The 21,841-nt window shown below is 47.2% G+C and overlaps 1 protein-coding gene across 2 annotated transcripts; it reads left to right on the top strand.

The window, feature by feature from the left end:
• The first annotated feature begins 412 nt into the window (after positions 1–412).
• On the top strand, positions 413–19,707 carry Sall3 (spalt like transcription factor 3). 2 transcript variants are annotated; one of them, XM_052742672.1, is made up of 4 exons: positions 413–601; positions 12,017–14,917; positions 15,134–15,474; positions 16,769–19,707. In XM_052742672.1, the coding sequence occupies exons 1-4, from the start codon at positions 520–522 to the stop codon at positions 17,198–17,200; spliced, it is 3,756 nt and encodes a 1,251-aa protein (XP_052598632.1). In that variant the 5' UTR covers positions 413–519; the 3' UTR covers positions 17,201–19,707. The 2 variants fall into 2 exon arrangements, with proteins under 2 accessions (XP_052598632.1, XP_052598631.1); XM_052742671.1 differs by having other exon boundaries at positions 12,017–15,474.
• The last annotated feature ends 2,134 nt before the right edge of the window (positions 19,708–21,841 follow it).

The following is a 21,841-nucleotide window of genomic DNA, read 5'->3' as shown; positions in this document are numbered from 1 at the left end:
TCTATAAAGGGGCGAGCCCGGCGCGCCGGCGGAGACGGCGCCGCGCGGACGCCACCAAAGTTTGCAGCCTGCGCGGCGCGGAGGGTTCGCTGCCACGGCCCGCCGAAGCCGCACCCCGGCCCGCCCGCCGAAGCCGCACCTGGGCAGCAGAGGAGCGCGGCGCCCGAGCGCGGTCGGCGGAGCCCGCGATGTGAGCGGCGTGGGGCAGCGCGCACCCAGGTCCGCAGGCGCCGCGGCCCCTCCTCGCCAACGCGGCTGCTAATTGCGAGAGCGGCCTCATTTGCATAGGCCGCCGGAGTCCGCTGGAGGCCGGCCAATCGGCGCGGCCCTCGGCTAATGGACATGCATTATTCACCAGCCTAATTGCTCAGCCCCATGCGCGGCCCGCGCAGCCGCCGCCACCGCCCCGCGCCCTGCGCCCCGCGCCCGCCCGGCCACCCCGCGCCCACCCCGCGCTGTCCCCGCCGGCCACCCCGCTGATGCCGCTGCCCCGCACGGGGCCGGAGCGCCGCTAGCAGCATGTCTCGGCGCAAGCAGGCCAAGCCCCAGCACCTCAAGTCGGACGAGGAGCTACCGCCGCAGGACGGGGCTTCAGAGCACGGTGAGGGCCGGGGGACGTCAGGGTGGCCCGTAGTTCTGGGGCGCCCACCCAGGTTGGGAAGCGAGGGCGGTGGGGAGCGACTGCGCGCATCTCGGAGTGGGAGAAAAGTTCCCTGGTTCCCGTGAGCGAGTGCGGGACCGGTACTCCATCGAAGCGCGCGGGCGTGGAAAAGAGTTGCGGGCCAAGTAAACTTGGCTCCTCTGCTCCGACTTGGGGAGCTGCGCGCGGACGGAGCTGTGGCCGGGCCGGCTCCAGGATGAACCGGAATCGGCTGGGCCGGAGGCGAAGGCCCGCTTACCCAGAGCGGGCGGAAGGGGGGCTCCGCGCTGCCGCCTCGGTGCTGCTCCTGGTCTCTGCGCCCCTACCCTGCTTCGGTGGGCCCGGAGCCTCCAGAAGCTCCGGGATCCTGATCTAGCTCAGTACTATCCCCAGGGCGGGCGCAGCAGCGGGGGACGCGTCCGAGGCTCACCTACCGCTGGACCCGGGCCCTGGAAGCCGCCGCCTGGCCAGCTTTGTTCGGCGGGCGCCGTGCGTCCTGGTGCCCAGCCGGTGCTCGCCTGGAGCCTACCCGGGGCCCCAACGCCGCCTTGGTGATCCCAGTCTCTGTTGCCTGTCCCCGATACCGCCAACAGGCCGCCTCGGGTGACCCTCAGGCCGCGAACCCCGCGGTGTCCCAGAGCGTTGACAAATCCAATCATCCCTTTCGGAAGCAAGTGGGAAGTAAATGTCTCTTGGCCTTTGCTTAATGGCCGACTAGGGAATTGTGGGGCGCGAGCACAGCTGTTTCTTTCGGGGGCTAGTGCGTGCATGCGATAGGACCTCAGCACGTTCCTGGTGGATTCCAAGTTTTCCCTTCGGCCTTTTCGTACTCTTTTTGGATGCACCGAAATCGGGCGATGGAGATACCTTCGTAGTTACTTCGCTGGTAGCAACTTCCTCCATCCATAAGTGCAGGGCAGGCGCTACGGAAGTTAGACACTGGAGAAGATGCGAATTTAGTATGGTTGAACTTTGGCACCCTAAAGTTTATGGCACCCTGAATCCGTAAGCCCTGGGCGCCAGTTTTGGCGCGCCTTGACAGGGTCCCCAGGGCGCCGGTAAGAAGGCCGAGGAGGGGCGGCCGCATATGACACGGAGCCCCCCAACTAGTTCAAGGTGGAATAATTTATTCCTTAAAAGCCAACTTTTATGATCAACCTATTGTAAATTGTTTAGAGGCAGATACTAAGTAATCTTTTAGCTATGAAAATAATACCATCTTCAAAAAAAAAAAAAAACCCAAACTCAAAACCGTAACAAATAGACGGAATTTAAGGGTTTAACACACAGCATTAAAGTTTGACAAAGCATGCACGTCGCAGCAGAAAGTGAGAAAATGCCCACAGCAGCCCTGGAATGAATTAAATCAAATGGGACTCGTTGGGTCTTTTTGTTGCTGTGAGGTGAGGGAGCCGGCATCTCGGCAGCCAAGTCAGCCAAGATTAGAACAGGCGATATGCTAAAAAGAAACGCTTGCATATGTTGGGTAGATTAGGGACAAAGAATCTTTTTGTCATGGAAATGGATTTTTTTTTGTTTTGTTTACTTCTTCACATAGAATTTCTCACACTTGGGTTGTTTTGTATTACCCTCAATGACTACATGATCAAATGAATGGATTTATTTCTGCCGAATGAGAAAGACAGTCTTTCCCTCAAAAGAACTACACTGCATCCCAGTGAGGAATTTTAAAGCTTCATTATTGCGGCTCCTGAATAGCTCAAAATCCGCTTTCACAGCCGCCCTAAAATGCAACAGTGTAAATACTTCTCCGCTTTGTAGGGTTGTTATCAAAATGTGCAATGTCTCCTTTTATTAAAGCATATTTTAATTAATAGAGTAAAACCTCGTGTGTTTAACAGTTAACAAGCTGAGGCACTGTTGTTCATTTTTAATTTCGCTTCAGAAATGTGAGTGTGGTAAAGTTAATCGTGTAAACACGTCGGAGGATATATAACCCGGACAGTGTTGAAAACCCCAGATAGTCAATTATTTACGAGTTCTCTTTTGAATTCTGCTGCTCGCTGCTCTAATTTATTTCGAAGCTCTCCAATATCCAGGTTTTCCATCCTTTCAGGAGTGGCGCTTTTATCCAGGCTGTTTTCTACAGTCATTCAGACTTCTGATCCCGAGGTTGCTACAGTTCCTCATCATATTTTGCAACAGGCCAAAAATAGCCTGTCTGAGGCTGAGCCCTAGTAAAGCAGCATGTGCTATTCGGGTTTGAAGGATAGTTCAGGCAAACTATTAAAACAAGTTTTTTTGTTTTGTTTTGTTTTGTTTTCTGATTTAATTGTTCTGAAGCAGATTGTTCATGGAGCATAAAAGATACTCTGTTCCCTTATGAAGTCAAGGAATGCTCATGCTGTCTTAACTCTAAGATAACCAAGAAAAGTAGTTTGGTTTTAAAAAAAAAAAAGATAAATGGTTGTGTAAACTAAATTACTCCATTGTCATTTCAAATTCTTAATTCTTTTTAGCTGCACGGGAGACAAATATGTGCTGCATGAAGTTATAAGTGAGCTAAGTCTACAGTGTTTTAGAAATGGAGTAAATGATTCCTTTGTATCACTTTGGGTGTGACATGTTAATTAAAGCAGTAGGTCCATCTCTGCGGTAAAATTGAAGGCTTTTGTTAATACCATATGTAAAAAGAAATGAGGATGGTGGAGGACAAAGATGCATAGTCTTGTTGATTTCCAGTAGAAACCCCACATTTTTATGGTTTATTTTTCAGGATTTGATTTTTAGACAAACAATGGGGGCTGGGGGGGGGGGGCAGCTTTGGTTCTCTCCAGACCTTGGCACTAAAGGAATGAGTGACAAGTCTGAATGAAAACAAGCAGTGTTGCCTTATGGAAAGTTCTGGAGTTACCTTGTGATAAAATTTTATTTTAAGTTACCGAGACCGTAAATCCCCCAATAGAAACTGTCATTTTAAATTGCTTATTCGTGATGATTTCCCACTTTAGAAATAAACGTGATGCAGCTTTGGGATTCAGTTAGATCTGTAATGATATCCTCTGAGCCAGCTGAAGATTTTTGTTCTAAGAAAAACTAATTAAAACTTGCAGTGACAGTGTTGCACTTAAGCCCTACCAAGAACTTTAAAGACGTGGCAACTGTGTGCCGGCAAAAAGAAAGAGAAAAGCAGTCCCTAAAGACGATTTTCTCTGTCCTGGGAAAGTCTGTATTTAAGGGAGAACAAAAGAATGTTGTAATTTAAAACAGTTTTCGAGGATGCATCTTCTGTGTGGGCATTAACTACTTCACGGTGTTTTTATTTTCTACCAGTTTACAGTATATGGCTATCTTTTCAAATGTGGCCAGTATGCGACCTAAGAACTAAGGAGTGGAATTCATAGACTGCTTAAGTTCAGGGAGAGAAAGCCACCAGTGCTCGGCGAGATCTTTTTTCTTTTATCTGTATCTGCAGGGTTTGCCTCCAGCCCCCCCCACACACACACACACACATTTACAATTCAGCATACCAAAAGGGCCCGAACAGAAGCTACTTTCTTACAGACACGGGCAGATTGTTTTCTCTGAAACATGAAAGGTAGAAAGTAAGTGAAGGGGGAGGGGGGGGGGAGGAGAATTTGCAAACATTTCTTTTTAAAATAACGCTCAAAAACTTAACCTGTTTAAAAATGCGTGCTCCTAAAATGGGTGCCAATTAATTCCACCTCAAAGAGAGCTGATTATGAGACAAGAGTTAGGGAATTTTTAGAAGGATTGTATTGTAAACTTTTCAAAGACTATGCGTCATCCAGGGTTTTCGGATGTGTTCAGACAGTACGGAAGGGAAAGGTGTGGAGGAGCAGCAGGAATTACTTAGCAAGCTGATGATTTCTTTGTATCCAGAATGAAGGTGGAAACAGACGGAAGTGGCAGATTTCATATTCAGCTCTACCGTCCATCTCCCGGTAGCCTTAAGAACATTTTCTTTGGGAGTGGGGAACGCAGCAAACAGAGCCAGGACCTCTGTCCTGTGAACTGACCGTCAGCTGGAATTTAGCATTCTTATGTGTAAGTGTTGGCCCAAGGTCTTGTGTAAGTAAATTAAAAATCCTTTGGGCTGCTCGTGGGCTCTGCACCAGCTTCTAATGCAGCGACATAGTTTTGAGGGTCATTTTTAAAAATAATATGACAGAAGAAGGGTTTCCCTTTTGCTCTTTCCTTCACTGTTTTACGGGTTTTTCTTTTCTCCCTTGATTTCTTGACTAGCTGCCAGTGCAATCAGAAACACCAGTGGATCTTAGACAATATCATGAAGATGGGAGCTAATGCTGCTTACTGCGGGTGGGACACTGTGGTGATTACAGCGTGTGTCCAGTTACCGCACATTTCATATACCATCTATGTGAAAATCAAATTTTAGTAATGACATTACGAAAAGTGTTTTAAGAGTATCCTGAGGGTTTCTCTCGTAATTTCAACACAGTTATGATTTAAGATGCAGTTAACTGTGTGACTGCCAAACAAACAAGGCAAGGCATGCTCCAGAAAGTAAAAAAATGCATTTTTTAAACAAAATAATGGGATGACCTTTATGCTTGAGACTAAGATTGATTTGTTTCTTAATTAAAGGTAAGGGGTTCTGGCCACCAAAGGGAGCTGACAGTACCCAAGCGGTTTCTCCTCTGAGGGTGGACCTCTCCTCTGGGAGGTTCAGCCCCCTTTGCATTCTTTGAAATCATGGTGACTTCATGGTATGTCGTGGAGCCTTTTTAAACGGTGGTCCTGGGAAAGGTGGGTGGCAGAATGCTGGCCAGCTTCGCCTTCTGTTCCCGAAGGTGAGTTCTTAGGAGTCTTGTGACAAGCCTTGGCCTGCTTCACCCTGCCAGGGGCGGCCACTAGATGTCAAGCTCATAATACAGTTAGTGCATCTGTGCTGTTGACCTTGGCAGCAGGACTCACCACTGTTTTGTTAAGTGTGAACTCCGAGTTCGTGCTAACTAGAGATCCCATGAGTTTGTTCCCGTGCAGTACAAGCTGATCAAATGCCATCCAGTTCAGCACAAGTGTTTATGGCTCTTGGAAGAAGAGAAACTGGCTTGCTTTTGTGTTGCCATTACCTCTTGAATGGTTTAATTAACCCTGCAGGTGCCAGGGCACTCTGTCCTCATTCCTCAGCATTACGGGTCCTCAGAGTGGCCTCAGACGGAGCTGTTTGATAACAGTCTTGTGTAATCTGTACACATGCAGAGTCACTGGCATCATAGGGTGGGTGGTGGCTTTTCCAGGATGACTTTCTGCTTGTATGCAAATTTCTCCCACTATGAAGTAAGAGCAGTTGATGGAAATGATGTCATTACCTAGCCTGGGTTCCTGAAGCCTAATGCTCACAGGTGATCTCAGGCTCTTTCCCAGTTGCAGTGTGACTTGGGCTATTTCAAGGGAGGCATTTTTGCACCAAATCCATTTTACTTGTTCACTGGCTCTCTCCCCCTCCCCCCACGAAGTGATGGGTTGTGCGTGCTCTGATAGTGGGTTGCGATGGAATGGACACTTTCTAGGAGGACTGTCATAAAATGATGTGGAACCCTTTGTATCAAATCTTGGAGAACGCTGTATTTAAACCGCCCACCACCTTAACCTGAAGTGACTTATCAAAGCCTTGTTTTCAGCAGCCCCTCACCAAATTACGATCCGAATAGCTGGCTTCTGCTGACGTGTCTCAGGTCTGTGTGTGTTTTGTGAAGCACAAGCAGTGGTGTGAGCGTGAGTGTAGCATGACAGCTGGGTGAAAGGGCGATTGTGCAAGCCTTGAAGTACAACAAACATCTTTCTATCAAAGTGACTGTGTGTGCTACTGCTGCCTCAACTTTGTGTCCCAAAAAGGGACAGTGTTTCTGTCCCTGGAGCCGCACCGCACAGCTTAAAACTGAACCAGTTTAAACAGAAGACGCCTGGGGCCTGTGCCACAGGTGGTTGTGACTTAACAAATTGGTGATGTGGACCACTGAGTAAGAGGGAGCGCGTGGGTCAGTGCCGCTGAGCATAGCAAGACTGCCCTCCACCGTTCAGCTCTGTGAGCGCACGCTTTCCAGGTCCGGGGGAAGAGGACAGAAATTTTTCTTTTGCGCCTGGAATTTCTTCTACATTGTTAAACACAGTGGGGGTCTCTATTTGTCTCCTCCTGTGACACAGCTTGGGCTCAGTATGGCGATAATTCATCTTTCTTTATGGGATTCAAAGCTATCATAAGGAGTTAAAAAGAATTAATTTGCAAGGAAATAAGTGTCTCCTAAGAGTTTGGGAAAACTTGAGAAATGCTTGCTACATTTTTAAGAGATGGAAAGACAAAGGAAAAAGTAGGGTTTCCTGTCCCGAAGACCCACCTGGTATTTTAAAGTTAATAGTTAAAGAAGAGAATTTTAACGTGCCTCTCTGTACTAAACAAGTCAGCCTTCTCCCTTTGTTAATTGTACTGCATTTTAAAAATGTAACAAAAGTGTAGCAAAATAAAGGAAACGATAAATCAGCAATTTTACTGCTGTTTTGTAATGGGTGGAATTCTTGACACTTCTGAAAAGGGAAAATGAAAATAAGCCTTGTTAAGAACTGTGCTTAAATATTTGTATAGAGAAAGCATGGCTTCTCAAATATCTTTATACCCTGCAAGGTTTCTCACTTGTGACCTGAAAAAGATTGTGTTCTGGAAGACAAGAGAAAGCATGGTGTCATTTCCCAAAACTAACCAGGAGTGAAAGCTGCAATGGCGAGGATGTACTAAGACTCGGCAGATTTTTATTGAAATGTGCTGTGTTATCAGTGAGTAGAAAAAATGCAAGTATTCTTAAAATGAATGCCGCTAAGCTAGCTGCCTTGTGGTTTTCTCTGAGGGGCTGTAGGCCTGCCCCTTCTCTGCCCGTCCCAAACATGACTCTCCCTCAAGGTGGAGTTAGGAATCCTAAGTTCTGGGATGACTATAATCAACCACAAATCTATTTTTTTTTTGGTTGTGAGCCTAGCCTTTAACGGCTGAGCCATCTCTCCAGCCCCACAAATCTATTTTTTATCCCCCTCAGCCAGGTGACTGGTTTCCAGGGCAGTGAGGGCTGTGTGGTCCTTCCGGTAGTTACCTTCACTTGGCAGCCACCATGACCCACTGGTCTGTCAAACAGGAGGAAGGCCTTCCAGGAGGGAGAGCCAACACCCCGGCGGTTTACTTGGTTAGCATTTTCTCCACTTAGTGTGTAAGTGTATGTCACCTTTAGGTACTGTAAAATGCCTGCCTAATCCCTGGCTAGTTGGTTTCAAATCTTAGTTGTTGAACATCCAGCAGGCAAAAATACAAATTACTTGGACGAGAATGTTTAGAATGCTTGTTTTTTTTTTTTAAATTCTCTCCTCAAAAAAAAAAAGGAAAGAAAGAAAGAGAAAAGAATGAGAATAAAAACTTGCATTGCTAATACATTTCTCAAAGCTTTTCCGATGTGCTTTCGAAGAGTGTGCTCCCTGACTCTGGTTAGCCGTAAATAAACATTTTAAGCAATATTAACTAGTGGCTTAATAACTTTTTAGCATGGTGGCCAGTTCAGAATGTTAAAGAGAAACATGGTTTAAAAAAAATGTGATCTTGGCCCTACAAGATGGCAGAGGTAAAGGACACTGGCAGCAATGTGATGACATTATAAACTGCAGTCAGGGTATCTGCCTGGGTTTTCTTTTATGGAAAACAACTAATAATGTCAGCTTCACATATAGACGGTAATGTAGGCAGTGTCAGAAGCAGATTATAATTTAATTTCACTCTTGAGAACGGACCAGAGGTCAGCACTTGTGCTCTTGGGAATCAGTAGACTGCACCACTCCAGAGTCCTGTCGCTGCTACGTTCTTCAGTTACTTCCTGACCATTCATTCAGTTAAGAGTATTCTGTTGCTTAAAAACATCTCTAACATATACAAGCAAGTTCGGTTCCATAAAGGAAACGGTAGTCTGTTCTTTGTATTTATGTCTATCTTAATAAGTTTCTACTTATCTCCAACTTTTATAAAGGAGGTCTAGTTACATTCGAATTTGGGAAACACAGCCATAGCTTGAGCATGTGAGGCTTAACATTGAAGCGACTGTTTTATAGGCATTTTGAACAAACCCCAGCAGAAATGTTAAGTGGTAATTCTAATTTATTTGCCCCAAATAAGAAATGCAAACTGTTTTGAAGAATTTTCCCCTCACTAACTGTAGTTTTTAAGATCACTTTTTTTGCCAAAAGTGAAATTCATGATGAAGCTTGGCTCATAAGCAAATTGTTGCCAGGCTTGGTTTCCTTGGGCTCATTAACATAAAGAACTGTTAACGGGTCCAAAGGGTCAGAATGCCTTTTCCTTACAATTTCCTTCTTCAATTTGGAAGGAGTATAGGTGGAGGATCATTTTACTTTGAACAAAATATCTTATGTTGAGATAATTGTCACTTAAGATTGAATTAAACAAAATGACATTATTTGGCAGAACGTGCTTATATATTCCATGCACACTTTGTACAGCTAAGAAACACTTGTAATTTAGCAGCCCTTGCTGTGGAGGAAAAAAAAAAAGAAATTACCTAGGGGATCCCTTCTCAGCCTCAGTGTATTTGGAAATGAACCCTAAAACACTTAACACATAGAAAACTAATGGGAATGTAAAAATGCAAATCTTTAAGGTAAATAGAGATTTGTTTGGGTCGAGACTCTTTTGAAAAGCATGGGTTCTCTGTGACACACCACACTTTGTGAAGGCATAACTTACAGTTGTGTAAATTAATTCTTTCCACATTGAAGGCACTTTAAGCCAGCCCACTTTTAAGCATTTTCTCAATGACTTGTCCCTAGAGCATACTAAATGTAAAGCAAAGGTATTCTTTTAAATAAGATAACTGTTTGATTTTGTAAAATTTAAAGCATACATACCTTCAGTTTTTGTGCATTGCACATACTGTACATTTTTATCTTCTTAAAGGAGATGTACGTAGACAATATTTCAAGGCATTAACAGTTTTTAATACGTTGGCATTTCCTTTCTTTTAGAAAGTACAGTTATACTTTTTGTATCATGGCTTTACGCGTTGGAAAGCCCCTTCTTAAAGTCAGTCTCCTGCTTAGCGATTTCTATGCATCTAATTTACTGCTTAATGCAAATGAACTTTTTAATGTCCGCTTAGGTTTATGTACATATGTATGTATATATGTATGTGTATATGATATGTATATGTTTCTGAAGAACATTATACAATTAAAGAGAGCATAAATAAAATTTTTTTGCCATTTTGTTAAAACTTTTAAAATTAAGTTACTGGAATTTTGAAGAGCTCGTAGGTTTTTTGTTGTTGTTTTGTTTATTCAATGATTAAAAAATCCTAGCCTCCCCCAGCCCTGTTCCATAACCATAACGAGGTTTACAATTAGTTTTGCATACATTGAACAAAGTTGAGCATGGAGTATTTGTTTTGTTAATGTGCCTATCTGCTGTATAAATCGACTGTGTCTTTGCTCCTAGCTACCCTCAACCTCATTACAGATACCTATTCCGTTCCTTCCCCCATGCAGTAATGAGACTGCTCGCTGCAGCCTGATCTTCGCACTGAGTTTAGTTTAAAAGTCTGTGGGGTTTATGGGCTGCAGCTCTAACTTCTTTCCCCTTCAAATGGCTTAGCCAGTTAAGAAAATGCTAATTGAATGCTGCTAATAATTTTTAAAGGCATGTATAAATTACCTGGAAGTAATGGCCTCATGGTAAGCAACAGACCAGCCACAAAAATATTTTTATTTCATTTTCCAGAGAGAGGAGCAGTGGGGTTTCCTGAACAAAATTAAAACAAAACAAAAAAAAAAAACACAAAACAAAAAAACCCCAGATTTCTCTGCTCAACCTAGTGCTGAATTAGCAGCCCCCCCCCCAAAAAAAAACCTTAAAAGGGAAATGTTAGAGACTTTTTCTCAAGTCCACGTGCTGGTGTCAGAACCCCAGTGTCTTTTCGGATGGGACTGGAGGGTGTTTTGTTCTGGACCTCAACTTTGCACATTTAACAAAGAGCTGACTTGCCTGTGACATTTGTTCTGTTCGGTGGATGTGTTACCGTCACTCCATCTGCAAACTGGAAAAAAAAAAAAAAAAAAAAAAAACAACAACAAACCTCCTAGTCAGTGGCACCCAAGCTGGTACACAAAACCAGGCAGCCGCAGGCCTCTCTCCCCACCACAGTGACCCAAAAAGCCAGAGCCAAAAGTGTCACTGGGTGTCGATTTCTCGTTCCCATACAGCTATTTATTTGATCAGGTGTGAATTAGAGTTGTTCATTAAACACGGTTGTTATTCGGCACAAGAGGGTTAGGGAGACAGAGGAAGTAGCTGCCTACAACAGTAATTAAACATGTGTAACCAATTAGAGGCTTTTCCACGATGGTGCAAGCATATAATTTGCTAAGTCTTTCTATGAGAATAGATGAAAATAGGTACAAAAAGTGTGTCTGACTACAACATTCTCATGTTAAACATGTCAACATAAATGAACTTTAAATATATAATTCCTGGTTTGTTAACAAACCACCGAACTCTTTTGGCTAATCACAATAACATGTAATTTCAAGTTCATTTTGCCAAAGAATATTGCATCTGACAGAGCCGATTAATTGTACTAAACATGATTCATTTTAGGCCTAGTGTATATTGATAGTCCATCTGGCAAATCCTAAAACGTAGAGGCCTCTGCCTTCCAAAAGAGAAGAAGTAGAGGAAGAGAAGGATACGGCCATTCGGATCTGCAGAAATGCTTGCTGCTTCTTTGTTACGTCCACAAATCATAGTACTTAACCTGAATTTCCTACGTGAAATAAATGCGTCTTGATTCAAAAGGTTCTGCAGGATCATGTTAGATCGGCACTGCCTCAGCTGGGCTTAGAGCTGATGAATCCATGAGCCTAGATCACACCACACTGGCTTCCTGTCAGGTGCCGGTGAGTGGGAAAAGGTTACGGATTAGCTCGGCGATGTTAAGTGAACTGGCAGAGGCGTCTCTAATTTTGTTGGAAATGAGGAAGCCCGATGGTAAAGGGGAATCCTAATGAGCCCATCGAAGGCTGGCTTTGTACCCAACAGACAGGGTGGCTGCGGATTGTATGAAGATATTGGAAATCGATGGCTTCTATGGAATTTCATTAAGAAGCAGTATCCACGATTGATAGGGCCTCATAATTTGATGGATTGTGCTAAGAAAATGATTAGCTAGCTAGAAAGAGTCATAGAACACACACGCTGGGACGTCAGAAATGTTGAAGTGGGGTAATTTGTACAAAATAAAAAATATTGATTTTACTGATGTGCAAAATTTTGAAATGGAGGGCGGCTGTCTGGCGGAGCCTAGCTGATGTAATCTCTTGGTTTCCTAGGCGTCCCGGGGGACGGTGCTGAGGACGCAGAGAGCGGCAGTGAGAGCAGGAGCGGCAGCGAGGAAACCAGCGTGTGTGAGAAGTGCTGTGCGGAGTTCTTCAAGTGGGCAGACTTCCTGCAGCACAAGAAGACTTGCACCAAGAACCCCCTGGTGCTGATCGTGCATGACGATGAGCCAGCGCCGCCCTCCGAGGACTTTCCAGAACCTTCTCCCGCCAGCTCGCCCAGTGACCGCACTGAGAGTGAAGTGGCAGAGGAGGTGGCACCCACGGAGGGCAGCGAGGTGAAGGCTACTGCCAAGGAGGCAGAGCCCATGGATGTGGAGGCCTCTGCTGACAAGGGCCCTCCAGGCCCAGGTGTGCCCCCACCGCCACCTGCGCTGCCACCACAGCCGGAGCCTGCGGCCTTCAGCATGCCTAGTACCAACGTGACGCTGGAGACGCTGCTCAGCACCAAGGTGGCCGTGGCACAGTTCTCCCAGGGCACACGTGCGGGCGGCACAACGGGCGCCGGTGGCACCGTGGGCGCTGTGGCCATCCCCATGATCCTGGAGCAGCTGGTAGCACTGCAGCAGCAGCAGATCCACCAGCTCCAGCTCATCGAGCAGATCCGCAGCCAGGTGGCCCTGATGAGCCGCCAGCCTGGGCCTCCGCTGAAGCCCTCAGCCAGCGCCCCAGCAACAGCCTCGGTACAGCTTCAGGGCCTGGCTCCGCATACAACCCTCCAGCTTTCCACTGGACCTGCCACTGCCTCAGCTGGCTCAGGCTCCACCCTGCCAGCAGCGGCGGCGGCCTTCGATGGTCCCCAGCACCTGTCACAGCCTGCATCTGGCACAAGCACTCCCTGCAGCACCAGTGCTGGCCCCACTGAATCGGGGGCACACCCAGCTTGCAGCTCTGGCCCTGCTCCAGGAGCCGTGGCCACAGCATCCAGTGCAGTGGGCACCACGGTGCAGCCCCAAAATGCATCGACGCCCCCTGCCCTGGGTCCTGGTCCCCTCCTCAGCTCAGCCTCCAATCTGCCAAACCCTCTGCTACCTCAGACTTCATCCAACAGTGTCATCTTCCCCAACCCGCTGGTTAGCATTGCTGCCACGGCCAACGCCCTAGACCCCCTGTCGGCTCTTATGAAGCACCGCAAGGGCAAGCCCCCTAATGTGTCAGTGTTCGAGCCCAAGGCCAGTGCCGAGGACCCTTTCTTTAAGCACAAGTGCAGGTTCTGTGCCAAGGTCTTCGGCAGCGACAGTGCACTGCAGATCCACCTGCGCTCCCACACAGGGGAGCGGCCCTTTAAGTGCAACATCTGCGGGAACCGCTTCTCCACCAAGGGCAACCTGAAGGTCCACTTCCAGAGGCACAAGGAGAAGTACCCCCACATCCAGATGAACCCCTATCCTGTCCCAGAATACCTCGATAATGTGCCCACCTGCTCCGGCATTCCCTACGGCATGTCCCTGCCCCCAGAGAAGCCAGTGACCACCTGGCTGGACAGCAAGCCAGTGCTGCCCACTGTGCCCACATCAGTCGGGCTGCAGCTACCCCCCACTGTCCCTGGCACCCACAACTACACTGACTCCCCTAGCATCACTCCCATTAGCCGTTCCCCACAGAGGCCCTCTCCAGCATCCAGCGAATGTACCTCTCTCTCTCCAGGCCTCAACAACACTGAGTCAGGTGTCACAGTGAGGCCCGAGTCGCCCCAGCCACTCCTTGGTGGGCCTTCGCTTACTAAAACCGAGCCTGTCAGCCTGCCGTGCACAAGTACAAGGACAGGGGATGCCCCTGTGGTAGGGGGGCAGGTCAGTGGATTGCCCACTTCGGCGGCCGCCACCGTCACAGACGGCGCTTGCACGAGCCTTGGTAGCCCTGGTCTCCCCGCTGTTTCTGACCAGTTCAAGGCCCAGTTTCCTTTCGGCGGGCTGCTTGACTCTATGCAAACGTCAGAGACCTCAAAACTGCAGCAGCTGGTGGAGAACATCGACAAGAAGATGACTGACCCAAACCAGTGCGTCATCTGCCACCGAGTGCTGAGTTGCCAGAGTGCCCTGAAGATGCACTACCGGACGCACACGGGAGAAAGGCCCTTCAAGTGCAAGATCTGTGGCCGCGCCTTCACTACCAAAGGCAACCTGAAGACACACTTTGGGGTGCACCGTGCGAAGCCCCCACTCCGGGTGCAGCACTCCTGCCCCATCTGCCAGAAGAAGTTCACAAATGCGGTCGTGCTGCAGCAGCACATCCGCATGCACATGGGGGGTCAGATCCCGAACACGCCACTGCCCGAGGGCCTCCAGGAGGCCATGGACGCGGAGCTGCCCTTTGACGAAAAGAATGCGGAGACCCTCAGCAGCTTCGACGATGACATCGACGAGAATTCCATGGAGGAGGACTCGGAGCTGAAGGACATGGCCAGTGACTCATCCAAACCACTCCTCTCCTATTCGGGGTCCTGTCCACCCTCACCCCCATCGGTCATCTCCAGCATTGCCGCCCTCGAGAATCAGATGAAAATGATCGACTCAGTCATGAACTGCCAGCAACTGGCCGGCTTGAAGTCAGTGGAGAATGGGTCTGGGGAAAGTGACCACTTGAGCAATGACTCCTCGTCTGCCGTGGGTGACCTGGAGAGCCGAAGTGCAGGCAGCCCCGCTCTGTCTGAGTCCTCATCCTCCCAGGCTCTGTCACCTGCTCACAGTCATGGCGAGAGCTTCCGTTCCAAGTCACCGGGTCTTGGCCACCAGGAGGATCCGCAGGAGATCCCACTGAAGACTGAAAGGCTGGACAGCCCACCCCCCGGCCCAGGAAATGGAGGTGCCCTGGACCTGACGGCGGGCCACCCTGGGCGGCCACTCATCAAGGAGGAGGCCCCTTTCAGCCTGCTGTTCCTGAGCAGAGAGCGGGGTAAGTGTGCAAGCACTGTGTGTGGTGTCTGTGGCAAGCCCTTTGCTTGCAAAAGCGCGTTGGAAATCCACCACCGCAGCCATACCAAGGAGCGGCCATTTGTCTGCACGGTCTGCAGGCGAGGCTGCTCCACTATGGGTAACTTAAAGCAGCACTTACTGACACACAAGTTGAAAGAGCTGCCTTCTCAGGTGTTTGACTCCGACTTTACTCTAGGTCCCAGCCACAGCGCGCCTAGCCTGGCCTCCAGCCCTGCGCCCACCATGATCAAAATGGAAGTGAACGGCCACAGCAAGGCCATCGCATTGGGTGAGAGCCCAGCCCTACCAGCCGGAGTCCAGGTCCCTACTGGGCCCCAGACAGTGATGAGCCCTGGCCTGGCACCCATGCTGGCACCCCCACCACGCCGGACACCCAAGCAGCACAACTGTCAGTCATGTGGAAAGACCTTCTCCTCAGCCAGTGCCCTGCAGATCCATGAACGCACCCACACTGGGGAGAAGCCCTTTGGCTGTACCATCTGTGGCAGGGCCTTCACCACCAAGGGCAATCTCAAGGTAAGAAGGCCATAGGCCTGAGGCTGTAGCCAAGTCACATGGCACCTATGGATGGCCCCTGCACCCCCTGTCCAGGCAGAGATTCTGTCTTTATACTTGGTGTACACATGTATACACATGTACAGAGTGGGTTGTTTGTCCATACACAGTATGAATGTATAGAGTGTGTCCATGTCTATGTGAATAGTGTATATTTGCACATGCATCCCATTAAGCAGAAGTAAGTGAAGCAGGAATCCGTGTTCCACCCAGGGGGCTCTTGTCTACCTGCTCCTCTGATGGTATCAACCTGCTCCAGGGCCTCAGGCATGGCAGACCCTTGGTGAGCAGGCCCAGAACACAGTCTTCTTGAATCTTGGACCTTAAACAAAACAAACTTGGTCCTTAAACATTAGCCTGTGGCATAGATGAGACTTACTCTGAGTTCCAGAACGTTCTATCGTCTGTATGACTATAGACAGGGCCCTGGGAGGGACACTGGATGAGGAGTTTCCCAGCATGTGAAGCCTGCATCTCCACTTAAGACCAAGCGCAGCAGCAGACCAAGGATGCTCCATGTTCCTGCCTATGCTGCTGGCCTCAGACAGACAGAAGCTACTTGTCCAGGTCTTAGAAGCCTCTCTAGAGAAAGCTAGTAGCCCATACCCAACAGGAGCCTCCTGAAGACCCTACTGCTCTGGGTGGCCCAGGAGGCCTTAGCACCCACTTGTCCTGTTCGAGAGAAAGCAAGAGAAGAGAAAGACAGGGCAAGAGTTCAAGTTCAAGACCTTTTACAAGCTTGAAAATGGGGCGGGGGGGGGGGGGGGTGGAGTGCGGGGAGGGGCTGAGTCTAGTCTGCTAGGCAAGTTCCAGGCCAGTAGCAAACCCTATCTATCTCAAAAAAAAAAAAAAAAAAAAAGTGAACCATGCTTGAAGAATAACACAAGGTTGTCCTCTGACCTCCGTATGCATACACTGAGGTGAGGAATGGATAAAGCAGTAGAAAAGGTCCTTGATTCTTACGTTCTAGAACATTCTCTAGCAGTCTTGGTGGGGGTCGTGGGGGAGGGTGTTGGTGTCTAAAAAATTTGTCAATTTACATGCTGGTTTTGCTTTTTATATTCACAGAATGAAATACTGTGTATATAGTACAAGGTGCTCAGGAAAGCTCACCTGACTGCATTCTGTTGACCCCAGGGCTAATGCTTAGAATGTGTGTACATAACACGAAACACGAAACACTGAAACCAAGACCTTGCTGCCTAACAGTTCTAGACTTGCTTACTTGTAGCTCGTCTCTCTGTGTCTCCCACAGGTACACATGGGCACCCACATGTGGAACAATGCACCTGCGAGGCGTGGCCGCCGCCTGTCTGTGGAAAACCCCATGGCCCTGCTCGGTGGTGACGCTCTGAAGTTCTCTGAGATGTTCCAGAAGGACCTGGCAGCTCGGGCAATGAATGTTGACCCCAGCTTTTGGAACCAGTATGCCGCTGCCATCACCAATGGACTTGCCATGAAAAACAATGAAATCTCTGTCATCCAGAATGGAGGCATCCCTCAGCTCCCAGTAAGTCTAGGCGGAGGTGCCATCCCGCCGTTGGGTGCCATGGCTGGTGGGGTGGACAAGACACGCACTGGCAGTAGTCCACCCATTGTCAGCTTGGACAAAGCAAGTTCAGAGACGGGAGCCAGCCGGCCATTCACAAGGTTCATTGAAGATAACAAGGAGATTGGAATAAACTAGCCAGATATGCTTAAGACTTCACCCTCATGCTCTGTCCCCAGCCCACTAATCACAGTTTGAGCCTCAGGCTTTGGACCCCACATGCCTAGGCTCTCATTAATATTTTATCCATGGCAGAAAATACCTGCACCATGTGGCTGCTGTAAGGTGGCCTGGTAAGTGCCGCATGGTACTTCTTCAACAGTGGGTTTGACTGTTCTTAAGAACTCTGCAACCTTTAAATAAATTTCAGACAAAAGCTTAAATGCTTGGAAAACTGCCTTAGGAACAGAAAGAGCTCAGACCATATCTACTTCATTTCTCCTAAAACCTAGTGACCCCCTTGCGTGGGGGAACAGGGTCCCCTGTGGTAATCCAGTGAGCCGCATTCAATGGTTTTGTTCAAATTCTGTAGACACTGGAACTCTGTTTTAGGGACTCTTCATCTTGAAGAAGCAGTTCAGTGCTCCAAACGCTGTGTATTACGACCGTCTCTTTGTCTATAGTATTTATGTTAAGATTATGCGGGTAACAGACAATAAAATAACCCAACCTTAAATGAAGATCTTGTATCACAGAATACATCTGGCTATGTGATTTTTTTAAAGCAAGATTTGCTTTATTATAAATAAGTGAATTAATTAAATGCAGGCAAAATTGTGACGTTCTATTGGGAAAGAAAGCATGCTTTTTGTGTGCAAGTACCTGTCAGTAACCCCACCCCGTTTTTAATTTAAATGTTTGTAGCTGCTATGTGAACAGTTGTTCTCTAGTGTGGTCTGTAGCCCAGCGGTTGATTGGGAACAAGTTACAGACAAGCATCACCGTAAAATGATTCACAGCATTATAAACAGTTGTGAGTAAATATTTCACATTATCAAAGCTGTATAATAAAGAGGTAATGTTTGTATAATGTGGTTGCAAATCTTAATTTATACAATTGCACTTTTAGTATTTTGTATTAGGGAGGTTTGTCTATAATTTGAGAATTTAAAAAAAAGATGTAAAGTATTTTATAAATAGTACTTCGGTTTAAAGAAAACGGAGAAAAAAACAACATGTCACAGTTTATTGTTTTATCTTAAAGTTGAACATGAGAAATCCATGCTGTTTAAGCAGAAAAGCCACCAAGACTTGTCAGCACCTCAATAAAATAAGGCCTGCCATTTCTTAAATTAACATGATTTATTTAACTTTTCTACAAAACACGTTGAAAAACTGTGAGCACCCTAACAAAACTTTGACAAATTAATCTTAGTCCTGTGACATAGAAAAGGGAAAAAAAAAAAAAAAGCAACGGAGTGAACATTGTGTAGGTGTGATTTACTGTAGGCTTGCCTCTCCCTCTCTCTCTCTCTCTCTCTCTCTCTCTCTCTCTCTCTCTCTCTCTCTCTCACACACACACACACACACACACACACACACACACACACGATGCGACTGCCTCGTAGCACTGGTTGTGCTGTAAAGGAGATGGGAATAGTGAGTGTCTGGCAGTACAGTCCGTCATAACTTTGACGTTCTCTGAGTCTCTGAGTTTCTGATGTATTGTCTTTTCAAGAGCAAACACAGTGCAGTGCCCTGGTTATCCAAAAGTCTAATCGTTTGCTGATGACTTGTCTAAATGGCATCCAGTGAGCACAGAAGCCAGATGCTGGGAGGCGGGGCTGAATCAAAACTTGAACGTCAGTGTTGTGTGTACTACCTCATTTTTGTGCATCGCAAGCATGCTGGGATGTGACACCATGAACTTCCAACAAACTTGCTCAAGACATACTGTAGGTAGCTGGGTACCTCGGCAGGGAGTTGTCTGCGCCTGAGGGCTAAACCAGACAGTGTGAAACAGATGGATAGAGTAGTCACCTCACACAACCGAACCAACGGGAAAAGGCACTGCTGGGGAATGACTGCCACTGGCCTGTGGCTGAGCAGAGAGCTTCTGGGCCTCATTATGTGTTCCTGTCTTTGGAAATGAACACGGAACTCTCTGACTCTGTTTTCTATGTAGTGAGGTGGAGCGTCTCCAGGCCATGCCATCTCTTCCCTGGGGACGGGACCAGGTGCTCCGGCTTTGGGACAAGGAAGACAAGTGGCTAATGTTGCTGTGCTTTGGCAGTTAAATGTCTTGTTATTTATCTGTGTCCTGGTGTGCTTGTCCCCTCCTCTTGGTTGGTATTTGGTACCATGTTAGTGTTCTTTCTTCTCTCAAAACGATGTGTATATAACTTAAGAAAAGAGAAATGTAAAGCATTATAAATGAGATGGCTGATGAAGGTGCAGTGACCACCCCCATTCTGTGTTCAGGGCTGGCTGTCCCTCTGCGTGGTGAAGAGAGACACTATTTTTATAATGCAAAAAACCACGCGGGGGTGAGGGCCTCCCAGAACCAGCCAGGCTGTTTCATAGATCCAATATATTTTATGATTAAATCTTGTGGCTCGACACATCTACTGACTGAAATGGATGTCTTAGTCTAGGTTACTATTTTTGTCATATGGAACTGAATAAAAATGCAGGATGTCATATTATTTCTGAATTGTGTTCCCTGGTTCTTCTTGGTGGAATCTGCAGTGCTGGCCGTTTGCGGTGAACGGATATCTGTGGTGTTTTCCATGGGGAAAGCCAACAAGGGTTGACAGCTTAAATTTCAGCCGTGTCTAGGAGGACTGAGATTGATCTTGACTTTTTTTTTTTCCTCCAGTGCTGGGCATGGCACCCAGGGCCCTGTACATGCGTACTAGCCAAGTACTTTGACACTTGTCCATATATCCTTCCTTTGTTTTTTTTTCTTCCCCCCCCCCAAATAAAAATAAACCTAATTGTGGATATTGTTTTCCATCTGCCTTTGAAGAAAATACAGTAGAGATCCCAGAGAGTCCCGACCATGCTCAGGATGACCTTCCCATCATCTGAGTTGGGCAGAGCAGCTTCCTGGTCACTTGAACAAACAGATGTTCTCAAATGACTGTAGGCAGTACAGGAATAAGGGTGTGCTCGTGGGCATCAGGTGTGGCGGACGGCGTGTGAGCTCTCCCATGCCAGCCTCCATCTTCCCCCACTGGAGACGTCTTTTATTTTTAAATTAGCTTTGTCTCACAGATAGCTTTGCTAAGACTTACAACTTTAATTTAAGAGCTCCTGGATATTATGCTAGCTAATCCATTTCTTTGTTTTTAAACATTAAATAACTATTGATACCCAGAAGCTGAGTGACTTGAAGGAGGAACATAGAGGAAGAAGAGTTCTTTCAGGAGCGAGAAAGGTACCAACCGATAATCTAGCTGGCCAGGCCACCTTTCTGTTCCCAAGCCTTAGAAATTAAACTGTGTTGATGAGCTCGAACTAAGTCAGATAGTAAATTCAGTTTTTAAAAAAGAGAAATAGCAAAGACTCCTTGACTGTTTAGAATCATTAATATCAATTAAAATCCAAGTGAAGGAGCTATCTCTTCCATTTCAAAATTATTTTTAAGTAGCAAGTCTCAGGTATCTGGGCTTAGCATGTGTGGGTTCTACTTAGCATGGTGGTTTGGGCACCAGCTCTAGTATGCAAAAGAGTCATAAGTGGCACCAGTCCCTAAAAATTACTTAACTGCGTTTCTATTCTAAGTTCATTGCGGGAGCCGCTAACATTTAAAACTAATTAAACGCAGTGCTACAGGACCAAACAAGAATAATCTTGTCTCCACGGATGACAGTAGGCTGGTGTGTCCCTGTCCCCCCCACACCCCCGAGCCACTTTTCCTTCCTGTGTGGCAGACAATACCTGGTCCCACATGGTATGTCACACATACAGCAAACGTTGGGGCCGTTTCTTTATTTCTACACCGGGTCGGCACTTCCAGCCAACCACCAACTTCAAGCTCCTGTGGCTCCTCAGCTGCATGTCTCTAGCTGCAGACGCCCGAACCCTTCATTTCTTCCTCTTGGTGCATGCTTGAGGCAAAGCAGTGATGTTGTGTGACTATGGTTCTTTGTCGAGCCTGTCCCCACCACATACCCTGACCAGCATAGTGCGTTCACCAGATACCAAGGCTAAGGCAGAGTGAACACTTGCTTGTTTCCAGTTGAGGTCTCTTGTGACTGAGCCTTTCACCAGAGAACAAACAGGCTGGGACACATCTTTGTCTCTTAGCTGATTTGAGAAATGTTAAAATTTGATCTACAGAAATATTTCTTACGGCAATGAGGAAAATTCTTTTCCTTTTTACTTATAGAGGAAAGTGTTAACTCTGAGCATTCTTTACAAAGGGAGGACCTTAAGAGCCAGTCCTGATACAGTCATCTTCAGTACTGTGGTGCTGAGTCAGAGGCATGTGTGTGACTGGGTCTCCACGTGTCCTGGGGGTATGCTCTGCAGAGGGTCACGACAGCAGCTGAAGTGGATGGTCTGTCTGGCAAGAGATGGAGCCTCTCCCCTCCCCTCACTCAGTCCCGTTGTCTGTAGGAGCTCAGAAGTTGATGGTCTACTCAAGTCCCTCCACTTATAAAATTCCATGTTTTTTTTAAGCCACTAATAATATACCTTCCCTGTTGTGATTCAATGGACAGAGTAATTGACAGTATTTATATAGAGAAAGAATGGGAACAATTGCCCAAGAATATTATCCCATAATATAACATTTTACTATAAAATACAGCTGAAAGAATTCTGTGGAATTAT

This window comes from Peromyscus californicus, unplaced genomic scaffold (assembly GCF_007827085.1).
Source record: "Peromyscus californicus insignis strain IS unplaced genomic scaffold, ASM782708v3 Scaffold_17__1_contigs__length_78620276, whole genome shotgun sequence".
In the NCBI taxonomy this organism is placed as follows: Eukaryota; Metazoa; Chordata; class Mammalia; order Rodentia; family Cricetidae; genus Peromyscus; species Peromyscus californicus.
This window is presented reverse-complemented; position numbering and strand designations above follow the sequence as displayed.